The sequence below is a fragment of the Terrapene carolina genome, unplaced genomic scaffold (genome assembly GCF_002925995.2).
Source record: "Terrapene carolina triunguis isolate 2854851 unplaced genomic scaffold, T_m_triunguis-2.0 Scaffold613, whole genome shotgun sequence".
NCBI classification, from domain to species: Eukaryota; Metazoa; Chordata; order Testudines; family Emydidae; genus Terrapene; species Terrapene triunguis.
In genome coordinates this window covers 2589126-2604136 of record NW_020664964.1, presented here as the reverse complement: position 1 = coordinate 2604136, position 15011 = coordinate 2589126, and the positions used below count along the sequence as shown (strand labels likewise).

Below are 15011 nucleotides of genomic sequence, written 5' to 3'. Positions count from 1 at the left end.
GGAACCTTCCTAATTATGCTTAAAAGAACACCAACCATGCCTTCTCTATTACTCTATTAACCCTGTGGAAAATGAAGAACAAAAACAAATAGAATTAAAACCTCAGGACACGCTATCCCTAATTCTCCTTCTAGAACTGGCACATGAGTAATATTTCTTTTCACTAAATTGTATTTGTAATTCCACAATCAAAGAAAGACTAAACCATTCTCGTGAATGGTTTTCTCAGATGATGGATGCACATAAGTTAAATAATTACAAATGAGTAGCAAGTGCTTTTTGAACAATTGTATCCTATCCACCAGTTTTCAGGATCCAGTTGTTCTACTTCACAATCTGGTGCTGACAAAGCAGTTATCTTTTTCTGCTAATTTAGTACAGTACTGCTGGGGAATCCTGACTGAAAGGGACCTCTAGGGTATCAGCAATGCTGGGAGGGGCTGGGTGGGTCTTTCAGAGTCTGAATTCTCTTTGATAGAGCAAGAGAGACTTCCTTAGTCCCCAATAGATTACTGTGCTCTAGTCCATATTAATTTTAGCTCCTGCTGCTGTGAATACAGGTCAAGTGTGTAAAAATGGGCCTGCTCTCCTCTCTCATGCCTATCGGAACCGTATTCTCATCCAAATGAACAAAGATTTTCATTGCTTCCCTTCTACTTTCCCCAACAGCGGTGCCCCCTTATACTGCTTATAACAATGGATTAAAAATATATTTGATATAACAGGATGCTCACAGGACAATCCTACCTCACCTTTGAGCATATCCTAATATCCTGCTCTCCATTCAGGGTTACCTGCTTGCATAATAACTAAAATGAAACAATAAACTGGCTCATTGAAATGTATTTTGCAAAAGGCATCTACAGATAGCCCAGGTTAACCATTATTTAAAGCCTTAACTTGTTCCAGTGCACTGACAGAACTTTCCAGTCCTCCCCTCTGACTTAAAAAATCTTTGAGGCTGCAAAGAATGTCTGCCACACGGTACCTCTGCACAACACTGAATTCAGAAGCATACTGCAATTTTTTCAGCAGTACTTCCCAACCACTTTACCAAAATTTGTAGCCAGTGTCTTATGACTGGCATTCAGTAATGCATTGGGTCTTCAGTTCTGAATATTTCTGAAGTTACGATTAGCAAGAGCAGTCAGGGGATAGTAGAAAGTGCACCCAAGTGCAATAGCTTTAGGACTGCAAGCTGAGGAGGCAAGAGTTAACAAACACAGCTCAGAGATGGCTTGGGCTCATTAGCCTCAGTGAAAGCCAGCCAAGAGCATTTCTAAGTGAGAGAGCTGCAGCCAGAAAGGGACTGCTCAGAGTAGAGAAATGAGTGTGTGGCCAGAGCGGGAAGGTTTTGTTCCTTACATGGGAAGTGATTCTAAGAGCTTGGCCAAAATTTTCCCAAGAGATGGACTATAATTATGAAGATCTGCTCAATCTACTGAGAAAAGTATCTCTTCTTGTAAATGCCAGTGAAAATTAGGTAGGACCAGAGTCTAAAATATGGAAAGAACAAGTCAAAAAGTACTTAGACAGGTTAGATGTCTTCAAATCACCAGGGCCTGATAAAATGCATCCTAGAATACTCAAGGAGTTGACTGATGAGATATCTGAGCCATTAGCAATTATCTTTGAAAAGTCATGGAAGATGGGAGACATCCCAGAAGGCTGGAAAAGGGCAAATATAGTGCCCAGCTACAAAAAGGGAAATAAGGACAACCCGGGGAATTATAGACCAGTCAGCTTAACTTCTGTACCCAGAAAGATAATGGAGCAAATAATTAAGCAATCAATTTGCAAACACCTAGAGGATAATAAGGTGATAAATAACAGTCAGCATGGATTTGTCAAGAACAAATCACGTCAAACCAACCTGATAGCTTTCTTTGACAGGGTAACAAGTCTTGTGGATGGGGGGGAAGCAGTAGATGTGGTATATCTTGACTTTAGTAAGGCTTTTGATACTGTCTCGCATGACCTTCTCATAAACAAATTAGGGAAATATAACCTAGATGGAGCTACTATAAGGTGAGTGCATAACTGGTTGGAAAATCGTTCCCAGAGAGTAGTTATCAGTGGTTCACAGTCATGCTGGAAGGGCATAACAAGTGGGGTCCCACAGGGATCAGTTCTGGGTCCAGTTCTGTTCAATATCTTCATCAGTGATTTAGATAATGGCAGAGACAGTACACTTATAAAGTTTGTGGACAATACCAAGCTGGGAGGGGTTGTAAGTGCTTAGGAGGATAGGATTAAAATTCAAAATGATCGGGACAAATTGGAGAAATGGTCTGAAGTAAATAGGATGAAATTCAATAAGGACAAATGCAAAGTACTCCATTTAGGAAGGAACAATCAGTTGCACACATACAAAATGGGAAATGACTGCCTAGGAAGGAGTACTGCGGAAAGGGATCTTGGGGTCATAGTTGATTACAAGCTAAATATGAGTCAACAGTGTAATGCTGTTGCAAAAAAAGCAAACATTCTGGAACGTATTAGCAGGAGTATTGTAAGCAAGACATGAGAAGTGATTCTTCTGCTCTACTCTGCGCTGATTAGGCCTCAGCTGGAGTATTGTGTCTGGTTCTGGGCGCCACATTTCAGGAAAGATGTGGACAAATTGGAGAAAGACCAGAGAAGAGCAACAAAAATGATTAAAGGTCTAGAAAACATGACCTCTGAAGAAAGATTGAAAAAATTGGGTTTGTTTAGTCTGGAGAAGAGAAGACAGAGGGGACATAACAGTTTTCAAGTACATATAAGGTTGTTACAAAGAGGAGGGATAAAAATTGTTCCTCTTAACCTCTGAGGATAGGACAAGAAGCAATGGGCTTAAATTGCAGCAAGGGCGATTTAGGTTGGACATTAGGAAAAACTTCCTAACTGTTAGAGTGGTTAAGCACTGGAATAAATTGCCTAGGGAGGTTGTGGAATCTCCATCACTGGGAATTTTTAAGAGCAGGTTGGACAAACACCTGTCAGGGATGATCTAGATAATACTTAATCATGCCTTGAGTGCAGAGGACTGGACTAGATGACCTCTTAAGGTCCCTTCTGGTTCTATGATTCTATGGTTCTTGGTTCCATGAGTGGGTGCCACTTTGGAGAATGCACACACCTGACCTGTGGAGCCAGAAAGTGGATGAGAGCAGAGCCTGGGGGCAACTGAGCCCTAGCAATGGGAAACCAATCCTGCAAAGCCCAGCATGCCATACAAGTTCTCCCCATGAATAGCAGGTGAGGCTTGATCTGCTCTAGTGGTAGATGCAGAGTTTCAGGTCACCAAAATACACTTAAAAGATTGTTTTGATTTTATTTTGCACCCCACAGCCAGCACTACATCTCTGCGTGCTTTTTAACAGTCTTGGGTCCAACCTCTTAATAACACAAGATACAAATGTTTATACTTAAATTTACCTAAGTGTGCAGGACAGCTTTGTTTTTAATCTTCTTTGGAAAAGATGATACACCGCTACCTCGATATAACGTGACCTGATAGAACACGAATTCAGATATAACGTGGTAAAGCAGTGCTTCGGGGGGGGGCGGGGCTGCGCATTCCGTTGGATCAAAGCAAGTTCAATATAACGCGGTTTCACCTATAATGCGGTAAAGATTTGTTGGCTCCCGAGGACAGCATTATATCAAGGTAGAGGTGTACAACTGAAACTTTCTCAGCTTACTGACAGAGTTGTGAATTTTCTTAAGTCAGTTTCCCCAAAGGAACATAGACAGAGCAAAGAGGAGATGGCAAAATGGAAGAGAATAAGTTCTAAAGGCTTCATACTAATTAATTGGGACAAAAAAATAAAAGTTTAGAATAGGACAGTAAAAAACTGGCAGAAGCAAAGACAAAGACCAACCAGGTTGAACAGAGACCCTTCACTCTGGGTTTTATACTTGCTCTATGGAATAATGCTAGGATGGTTCACAGCAGTCCTTTTTGAATTTTCCCAGGAGCTCTTCTAACTTAAACAGTCTCAGCTCATAAACAAGAAAAATGTTGGGAAAACCCAAAACATATCCATAAGAGTTGAAACAAAGTTTAGACACGGTTCCTGCATGCATTGTGTAGACCTTAGCATGATTTTGGCTAAATGGTTTTAGGTCGTTTCCAAAGGTTTTCTTGATATTGGTCTGTAGCACTCTAACCTTAGATCTGTTAGTTTTTCCTGGAGATAGGCCACACCAGCCATTCATCTTGGCCACTCTCAGGACAGGTAGCTTCCTCCCTGCATCTAGTGAATGCTGTTTCTCCCTCTGCTGAAGGCTGTCTGCAGACTCTGGCAGACATCACTTCTTCACAACCAGGAGGGCTAGAAATATATTTAAATGAAAGCTTAGTTTCACATGTTTAAGAGCTAGGGTGGTAGGCACTTTCCTATTGTATATATTACTTACACCCTGGGGTAGAGCTGGATTATCTGAACCCCTGAGAGGAGGAAGCAAGCCTGAGTTGCCCAGTGCAGCTCAGCATAGCGCAAATGATCATGCTTTGAACATCTGTAGTATTTCATCTTCGCCAACCAGAACTCCAGTGAAAGCACCACGGTATTCCTGACTCCGTTATCTTACCCATTCTCCCATTGACGTGCTTTGACACCTTTGTTTATTTACCTGTAAATTGAGGATCATATTTGCCTCCCTCCTGAGATTATGATATTTATAGTTTATAAGGTGCTTTGAGATTTTGGGAAAAATGCTATAAATACAAAGTATTGTAAAGTATTGTTATTCTGCATATTCTACTGTTTACGTGGTTTCAGATTGCCAACGTGTAATGTAAATTCTTTGTTTAGATCTGGCAGTGCGGAGGAAGTCTTGAGATCCACCCATGTTCTCATGTAGGTCATGTTTTCCCCAAACAAGCTCCCTACTCACGCGCCAAGGCCCTGGCTAACAGTGTACGTGCAGCAGAAGTTTGGATGGACGAATACAAAGAGCTTTATTACCACCGAAATCCACATGCACGTATGGTGAGTTTGATATCTATTGTGCTTAGAACTAAACTTGTATTTCTTTTCAATTTAACAGAAAAATCATTTATGGTGTTTTTGTTTGTTTTGTTTTAGTAGCTAAATTCAGGTTTTTTGCAAATTAATGTCTTTCACTGACATAAAAATGAACATTATCTACAGGGTTAATTTTTAATATGTCTTGGAAAACTGGGGAAACTCCAGAGGACTGGAAGAAAGCAATAGCTGTGCCTGTATTTAAAAAGGGTAAGCTCCATGACCCAGGTAATGACAGGCTGGTTAGGTTGACATTGATGCATATTGGAATAATGCAACAGCTGTTACAGGACTCTGTCAGTACATGATAGAAATACAATTAATGCTACCAACTAGTTTAATGGAAAATAGGTCTTATCTAACCTACTTGGCAATGTTCTTCAACAAGATTACAAGTCTGGTTGATAAAGGTAGCTGTGTTGGTCATTACAGAGATATTACAGAGACAAGGTGGGTGAGATAATATCTTTTATTGGACTGACTTCAGTTGGTGAGAGAGGCGAGCTTTTGAGCTACACAGCACTCTCTCACTCACTAACAGAAGCTGGTCCAATAAAAGATATTACCTCACCCACCTTTCTCTCTAAAAGTAACTGTTGACATAATAGATTTGTTTTTTGTAAGTTTGGCATAGTGCTGTAGAACATTCTGATTTTAAAATATTAATGTGATACAAAATTAATATGTTGCAAATTAATTTGATTAAAATACAGATCTAAAAACATAATTTGTTAATTGAGAATCATAAATGAGAGAGAATGCTGCTGGTGGGGTGTTCCAAGGATTTTTTTTTCCAAAACTAGTTATTTTTAGGAATAATATGGAAAAAAGTATAAAATCATTGGTGCTAAAAGTTAGCAGGTAACACAAAGATTGGCAGGAGGGTTAATAATGAGGACAGGTCATTGATATAGAATGATCTGATCACTTGATAAGCTGGGCACAGATAAGCAATGTGCATTTTGATACAGCCAAATGAGAGGTCATACATCTAGGATATCCTTATAAGGTGGTATCTATCCTGGAAAGTAGTCACTCTGAAAGATCACTGTAGTGAGCTTCGAGAGTGATGCTATGGCAAAAAATGTTAACATGGTCCTTGGATGTATAAATGAGAATATAAAGTAGGAGTAGAGAGATTGCATCACCTTTGCATATCACACTAGTAAGACCATTGCATGAATATTGTGTCCATTTCTGATGGCCGCACTTAAGGTGATGAAAAATTGGAGAGGGATGAGAGAATTGATAGAGAAATGATTTGGGGTCTGAAAAATATTCTTTACAATGTAATATTTAAGGAGTCCAATTTAGTTTGCTTGTCAAAGAGAAGATTATATTATCACTATAAGTATCTACATAAACTGAAGATATCTAACATTGCAGGAATAGGGGGAAGGGGATTAACTTAGATGTCTTTTTAATAGGGCTGTCGATTAATTGCAGTTAACTCACGCGATTAACTCAAAATAATCACGATTAAAAATATTTATCCTGATTAATCAGTTTCAATTGCACTGTTAAATAATAGAATACCAATTGAAATGTATTAAATATTTTGGATGTTTTTCTACATTTTCATATATACTCTATTCTGTGTTGTAATTTAAATCAAAGTGTATATTTTTGCTTACAAATATTTGCACTGTAAAAATGATTAAAAAAATATTTTTCAGTTCACCTCATACAAGTACTGTAGTGCAATCTGTCGTGAAAGTGCAACTTACAAATGTAGATTTTTGTTTTGTTACATGACTTCACTCAAAAACAAAACAGTGTAAAACTTCAGAGCCTACAAGTCCGCTCAGTCCTACTTCTTGTTCAGTCAATCGCTAAGACAAACAAATTTGTTTACATTTAAAGGAGATAATGCTGCCATCTTCTTATTTACAAAGTCACCAGAAAGTGAGAACAGGCATTTGCATGGCACTTTTGTAGCCGGCATTGCAAGGTATTTACATGCCAGATATGCTAAACATTCGTATGCCCCTTCATGCTTCGGCCACCATTCCATAGGACATGCTTCCATGCTGATGACGCTCATTAAAAAAAAATAAGCGTTAATTAAATTTCTGACTGAACTCCTTGGGGCAATATTGTATGTCCCCTTGTAGCGGTGCCTGCTCCCAGCCCCTCCACAAACTCAATTGGAGACCGCTCCAAAGTACATGCACCAGTGCTCTTTTATTGTTCGTGCATATCCCCACCACCTACTATTTACATATCTTACAGACCAACACCCTGGGAGACCGCTAGCTTCTCCTGCCAGTAGGGATCTAGAGCTCCTTGCTCCTCCCTTTCTTGTCTCTCCCCCTCTGCTTCCTCCCACCAGCTTTATATAGCAGGCTGGCCACTCAGGCCCGCAGGTGCATCCCCTCAGGTGATTAGGGTGTGGCCTCCCCAGCCAGTTCTAACTAATCCCCCTTTTTAAGCAGAGCTGGGCTAACAGGGGACTGGCTTGGATCTCCTAGCCAGCATCCTGTTACACCCCCGCATCTGCCATATATTTCCTGGTATAGCAGTCTCAGATGATGACCCAGCACATGTTGTTCATTTTAAGAACACTTTTGCTGCAGATTTGACAAAACGCAAATAAGGTACCAATTTGAGCTTTTTAAAGATAGCTACAGCAGTGGACACAAGGTTTAAGAATCTGAAATTCCTTCCAAAATCTGAGAGGGACAAGGTGTGGAGCTTGGTTTCAGAAGTCTTAAAAGAGGAACACTCCGATACAGAAACTACAGTACCCAAACCACCAAAAAAGAAAATCAATCTTCTGCTGGTGGCATCTGACTCAGATAATGAAAATGAACATGTGTTGGTCCGCACTGCTTTGGATTGTTATCGAGCAGAACCCATCATCAGCATGGACACATGTCTTCTGGAATGGTGGTTGAAGCATGAAGGGACATGTGAATCTTTAGCGCATCTGGCACATAAATATCTTGCGATGCTGGCTACAACAGTGCCATGAGAATGCCTTTTCTCAGTTTCAGGTGACATTGTAAACAAGAAGTTGTCAGCATTATCTCCTGCAAATGTAAACAAACTTGTTTGTCTGAGCGATTAGCTGAACAAGAAGTAGGACTGAGTGGACTTTCAGGCTCTAAAATTTTACATGTTTTATTTTTGAATGCAGGGGTTTTTGTACATAATTCTACATTTGTACGTTCAACTTTCATGATAAAGATTGCATTACAGTACTTGTATTAGGTGAATTGAAAAATACTATTTTTTTTTTACAGAGTAAATACTTGTAATCAAAAATAAATATAAAGTGAGCACTGTACACTTTGTATTCCGAGTTGTAATTGAAATCAATATATTTGAAAATGTAGAAAACATCCAAAAATATTTAAATAAATGGTATTGTTATTGTTTAACAATATAATTAATCACGCAATTAATCACGATTAATTTTTCTAATTGCTGACAGCCCTACTTTCTAAACAAGATGTTTTAGCTCAACAACATGTCACCAGAGCTTCTCATTGAAATGGTTATAAGATTTTTTTTTTTAATATGGGAAAACAACATTTTCCCCTTATCTCCCTCTTGGAAGCAGCTGAATCATTTTTAGCTGAAACTTTCCCAAAATTTTCAACATGAAACAGATACCTGGCATGGAGAATTACTACCTGTATGGTTAATGTTTGGCAAAGTTATAAACCACTGAAAACAGGACCTTATAATAAGAAAGTTTCAGGTAATCTTAACCATAGGGAGCAATACCTTCAATGGTTTTCAGTGGTTTATACTACTATGCTACCTAAAATTATAATATTGAAACAGTATGATCTTGGAGCAGAGCTAGAAGTAGAACCCAAATCTTCCATCTAGAGCCCTATGCAGGATTATTTTTAATTGTGCTCCTGTGCTGTTCCCACTATTATGGCAGCGGGTCCTGCGGGAACTGCAGGATCCTGGTCCTGCTGTAGGGCTCTACACTAGTCCTGTGCAGGACTCTACTTCCATCTTCAAATCCCATGCTTTAACCACGAGACCTGACCATCTCATATACACCTTTATTTTAAGAGTTTGTCATAAAGTGAAAACAGATTGTTATAAATTATAGGAAGCAGAATCACCACTAATTGATCAGATTGCTGGAGGGACAGCCATTACTGAGTAACGGAATTTTTAAAAAACATCAGCCACTTACATATAGCTCACTAAAGTACAGAACACTTCAAACCTGTACTTATATGGATAAGCTGACACGACAGCTTGAAGCACACAATAGACATATTTGCTGAACCTGTCAACACACCATATTTAGTCGTGTCCCATTAGATTTCACAGGCTAAGCATGGCCAGACTGGGTCAGTAGTTGAATGGGAGACATACAAGGAATATATATACCATACGTGCTGCAGGATATGGTAGTGTTGATTCACTAGTTAACCCTCTTCTGTTTTAGCGGATACTTAACCAGTGCACAAATATGGTTTCAGGCGATGTCTATGCTACAGACATCAACCTAGCTATGCCGCTAGGTCAGGGGTTTGAAGAGATGTGATTCCTGACTGACAGCTGTCCTGGCAAAAGTTCCTACATAGACTCAGTTATACTGGCATAAGAGTGCTTTACTGGAATAGTTTTTTTTTTTTCATTCATAGGGTGGGTGGAATCAGCTGTATCAGTAAAAACACAGTTTTGCTGGTATAACTACATCTAGAGTGGGAGCGCTTTGCTGATATACTATACTAGTATTCCTATACTGGTAAAGGGCTCCTAGTGTACATGTGACCTTAGAGGATGGGGCAGTTTCGGCAAAGATACCCTCTTTCAAAAGAGACATAATTTGGATATCCTTGGCCACTTGTGGTCAAACACCTCACTGCACTTTTCATAAGAGTAGAGATATTAATGCCAGCGTTCTGGCCAAACTCCATTCCATTCTCCATATTTATTGTACTGTATTAAAACAAAAAAACATTAACTTCAACCTCATGCTCTCGTTTCAAGATATTGGCACATCTGATTATCACAATCCACATATATGTAGAGTTGTTCTACTTTAACATTACAGAAGTCACCCATCAAAGTTTTGTGTTAGAACACAAGTTTGATGAAACAGGGATGTGCATTGTTTTTCCATATCTGTTGGAGATGGAATTGAATGCTTTCCAGAGTGTAGGAATGTTATTGATGGTGTCATGCATGATGGGAAGGTGGCAATAAATGCTGGGGAATTTTCCCTTTATTTTTTAATTCCATAATTTTAAGGTGCTTGGTAGCTGCGGGATGTTGTGCTGAATCTTTAACTGTCATTAAATTAATTTTTTTCTGTTAATAGCCTAGATTTTTTTTTTTTTAGTTGGGTTGCTGTAACTCACTATGTATAGGCTGGAGGGTTTGCTTTTTGTTTTTCCAAAAATTGTGCCCCCTGAATTGTGGTTCCCTTAACAATGTGATGCAACAAATGGCTCCTGGGTCCTGATACAGGATGTTCCTTACTCTGCCCGCCCTTGGTAGTTTGACAGCCTGTCTATGCAGCAGGGTTCTTTGTGGTGATGGAGTACAGAAGCATTCCTGAGGGAAGGGGGATCTCCAAGGAATCAATACTGAGATCATAAACCCAGTGGAGGACATATTCATGCAATAGGAAATAGTGGGCCTTGCTGGGGAGAGAAAGGGGGTATTGGGTGACAGGGCACCCTTGCTGTTCCCATCCACACGTGCTAGCCATTTGGTTTTTGGGAACAGTTACATCTAAGCTCATATTAGCCATGTTTTTTTCAACTTGGACATGAAAATTCAAACACTTCACAAGACACTATTGGCATTTTAAAGTAATCTTAATCAAAACACAGTTTTGATGAAAGTTGAACACTCCCACTGAAGCTAAAACTTTGGGAAAATCTTAACTATGGATAGTGCTATGGCTCCACCAATATTAACATCACATTGTTCTATCTATCTGTTAGAGTAGTCTGTCTGTATCTCGGGTCTTCCTCCCATTTAGCAGTGGGGACGGGAGGGTGATCGTGATCCCTGACACCTATTTGCTACCTTCCTGGGAGTCTCAAACTCTAGGATGACAACTCATATTGTAATCTGGCCAGGGAGAAAAGTATTCAGAGTAAGCCACTGCTAATCAATGAAGTATTCAGCAAGGGAAAAGTCACATGCAGAAAGGAAACTCCTTGCATCTAGTCTGATCTCAGACAAGTGGTTCAGAACTTTTCCACATGAAACCAACAAACCTGAGTGTGCAAGAGGGAGGAGCTGCCAATGTAGAGTGCCTATTTCTTCTCAGAAAATAGTGAAGAGATGTGAATTTGGGGGCTTACCTTTTAATAAAGTTCTCAACTTTTAGAGCCTTGTCAAGTACATTGTTTGCTTTTTGTGTTGGTTTGATTTTTTTTCCCCCCCCAGTCTGCTGGCACCTAAGCTTCCAGTGAATTGAACAATGTGTCAGAATGGCTTGGAATGCAGTGGTTCTTCTTTAAGTGCTTGTCCCTATGTGTAGTGCACTTCAGGTTTACGCATTTGCGCCATGCATCAAGGACTGCAGAAATTTTCCTAGCAGTGTCTATCTGGTCTGAGTATGTGCCCCTGCTCTTCTTGTGCTCTGCACTGAAGTTATAAAGGGGGCTGCCAGACAGCTGCCATCTTAGTTCCCTTTTTACCACTTGTGGTTTAAAATGGAGCTTCAGTGTTCACACTGACTTCAACTTTTTTTCCTGTAAATAATTTGTAATAGTTTAGCTATTTAGTATAGTTAGGACAGACATTTGGGGTTCTGTCCCCTAAGATTTGGGATCCTCCTCTGGATCAGAGAGGGATTCCTGTATTTCCCCACCACACCCCCGTTCTTTGACAGTAGTGGGGAGAGTCCCCCAAGGAAGGATTCCTGGCTTCAAAAACTTCATCAACTGCCACAAATCCTTCCTGATCACAGACTACCATCATGCCAGTCTGTACTGCCTGGAGGAAACCCACGTCTCATCCAGGTGCAGTATCTGCAAGTAGTCTCCAAGAAGGACAAAACAGCTGAGGAAGTTCCTGCTCCAAAGATTCCTCATGGAGAGGTCCTTGAGACTAGGGAAAGCTTCTGATTGCAAGGACCTGTATGTTGGCCTGAAGAAGGTAGGAGCAGCACACTGAGTTTGACTCTGTCCAGCTCCAAGGCCTCCACCCCACGCCCACTGGCTGCTGCTCTTCTCTGATGAGGTGGTGATTCCAGCCATATCCTGATGAGCCTAAGGCTTTCCAGAACTTGCTTAAAAGGGTGGCAGAGACACTACAGATTTCCCTGGAAGAAATCCAGGAAGCCCTGCACAGACTGCAGAACATCGTATGTAGCTCGAGTTCAAGTAGAGCGGAGCTTCCTATTAACAAGGCTATCCTTGAACCCACCAGGACACTTTGGCAGATGGTTCCACCAGTATCCAAGCAGGCTGAAAAGAGGTATTTCATATCTGCAAGAGGCTCGGACTAACTATTCTCATATCGGTCTCCCAACTCTCTGGTAGTATCAGCTACTACTGAGCATAGTAGGCAGAGACAAGCCAGGTTTGTGCCTCATGAAAAGGAGGCAAAGAGGTTGGACCTCTCTAGGAGAAAGGTGTACTCGTTGGCCTCTCTCCAGTGTCAAACTGAAACCATCAAGCATTGATGGCCAAATATAATTTTATCATCTTTAATAAGCTGACAGACTTTGTCAAGAAAGTACCTCAGGACGCTAGGGAGCAGTTTTAGGCCCTGATCGAAGAGGGGAAGCGGGTGGCTAGGTCTGATGGCCAGATGGCTTTAAATGTGGCAAACACAGCAGCGATGGCAAGGGCAGTGGTAATGAGGTGGCTCTCTCTTTTCCAGGGTTCCTGAAGGAAATGCAAACAACAGTGTAGGACCTTTTGTTTGAGTGCGACAAGCTGCTCTGCACAAAGACAGAATAATTCTTCCACTTGCTAAAAGTCTCTGGAGCCATGCTCTACACCCTTGATGTGCACACGCTTACAATTAAGTGGAAATCCAGCAAGCAGCAATTTCGACAGAGACCAGCCCTGCTGGCATTTTTACCATCTGCAGCAGCAAGAACTACTCCTCAGGTATCAGAGGACTTATGAAAATGGTGCTCTGGGGCAATCATCCATTACCTCCCAGCCAGCACTGGCTCCAAAGTGAGTGTTTTAATGAAACTTTCAAGAGCTGTGCACCAACAACCTCATCAGATCTAGACATTTCCACTGTCTTTTCTACCCTTTTGGAGGAAGACTCTCCCACTACCTGTCAGCCTGGACAGAGAACACTATGGACAAGTGAATACTAGACGTTCTCTCCTTGGGATCGCCATCCAGTTTTTACCTCATCTCGCTTCCTGAAAGGCTTGGTTAGAGTCTTCCCTCCAAATCTTGTATCAACCAAATCTTGAACCTGGTTTTATCAACTCAGACAAGGGCAGTACTTGAGCCTCTGGCATCTTGCTTTTTGATACACCTTTCCATAAAGGTAACAGTTCTAGTTGTAATCATGTCTGCCAGAAGAATAGGGGAGTTAGGAGGGTTCCTGGCTGACACCCTTCACCATACAGTTTTCCAGAAGGATAAAATATTCATGAGACTTTACCCAATATTTATTCTTAAGGTAGTATCTTACTTTCACATCAATCAAGTATCCACTTACCTGTATTTCACACATGAGTAGGCAAGAGGTGATGTGGTACTCCTCAGATGTGTGTAGGGACTTTGCCTTTTGTCTGCAGAGGACAAAGTAATTTCATACACCTCCCAGACTCTGTCTTATCTGTGGAAAGGATGGAAGGAGAGGCTAGAAACTTTCATTAAAACAAAAGTAAGGATAAGAAAGGGGCAGAGGAAAAGGAAGGTGGCCTCTGGGAAACTTGGGGATTGCAAATGAGGTTGTGACCACAGGTTGAGAACCCTTGGACTATGGAAAGAAGTGGATTTTGAAGGCATATTTGAAGAAATTGTGAGCTCTATTTGAATCTGTAGCAAGTGAAAAGTTTGAGTGGTGGCTTTCTTTAGCAGATTTAAGGTTCCATTTTTAAACTTAGTTTTCTTTTATTGAATTTACTAATTTACAAGATGTAAGTTCAAAGGCAACCTTAACTGAGAATTTCCAAACTTTTAAACACATTTAAGTTTAATGATGTCTTTAGAGAGGATTTTGCAAATGGATGGGGAGAATAATTTAGCACTCTTAACTTAAATTCATGCACTGTTATTGAGACTTTAAAATATCCAGTCAAAGTAGCAAATTAACAGTTAAGGCTCTGTGTTCTCACTTTAAACAGATTTTTTTTTTAAAGAATTCAATTTGCACTGTGTTTGAAAGCATTGTTGTTAAAATATTAAGAAATTTAATAATAATGAAACCAAATCCAGGGCCAAGTAATGGGAGGTTTTTTTCCTGGAAAGCACTGCAGGATCAGTTTCCTAATAGTGTATGTTGCTAATCTAACAGAAAGCACCTGTTCTTATTCTTCTATTGTATTTTATTTTATTGTAGGAGCCCTATGGAGATGTGACAGAAAGGAGGCTGCTTCGAGAGAATCTCAGATGTAAAGACTTCAAATGGTTCTTGGAGAATATTTACCCTGAACTTCATGTACCTGAAGACAGAGCTGGCTTCTTTGGAATGGTAGGCAACATGCTTCATTGGTTTTCTGGAAAGTGTCTTCCTAAGTCACTCTCTCCTCTCTTTTATTAGTTAAGATATGGAAGATAAAGATGTACCTGGTATTTTTATTCCAGAAAATATTGATTTTGGTAGAATTTAATTAGACTTGGTAGACACTAAAATTTGGTGGGTATTAGAAATTTAATATAAAGTAAAATAGTATGGTTAAAACCAAAACCTGCCATAAATTGCAGCTCAAAATTAAGTCTTAAGTGGGCTAATGGGGTTAGTGAGTATGGCTTTCAACATTTCTTAAAACATTACAGATAAGGAAAAAGCATTTATTGAAATTTTGGGATATGTTTTTAGTTTTGAACTTGAAAACAGGAATAAAGTGCTTTTAAACAT

At 40.1% G+C, this 15011-nt stretch overlaps 1 protein-coding gene across 1 annotated transcript in view; it reads left to right on the top strand.

The window, feature by feature from the left end:
- The window catches only part of GALNT12 (polypeptide N-acetylgalactosaminyltransferase 12), an 86455-nt gene that overhangs the window by 46143 nt on the left and 25301 nt on the right, over nt 1-15011 (top strand). The window contains exons 6-7 of the mRNA XM_024195107.3: nt 4803-4979; nt 14493-14624. Of these exons, the coding sequence (XP_024050875.1) occupies nt 4803-4979; nt 14493-14624 (309 nt within the window). The remainder of the gene's footprint in view (nt 1-4802; nt 4980-14492; nt 14625-15011) is intronic.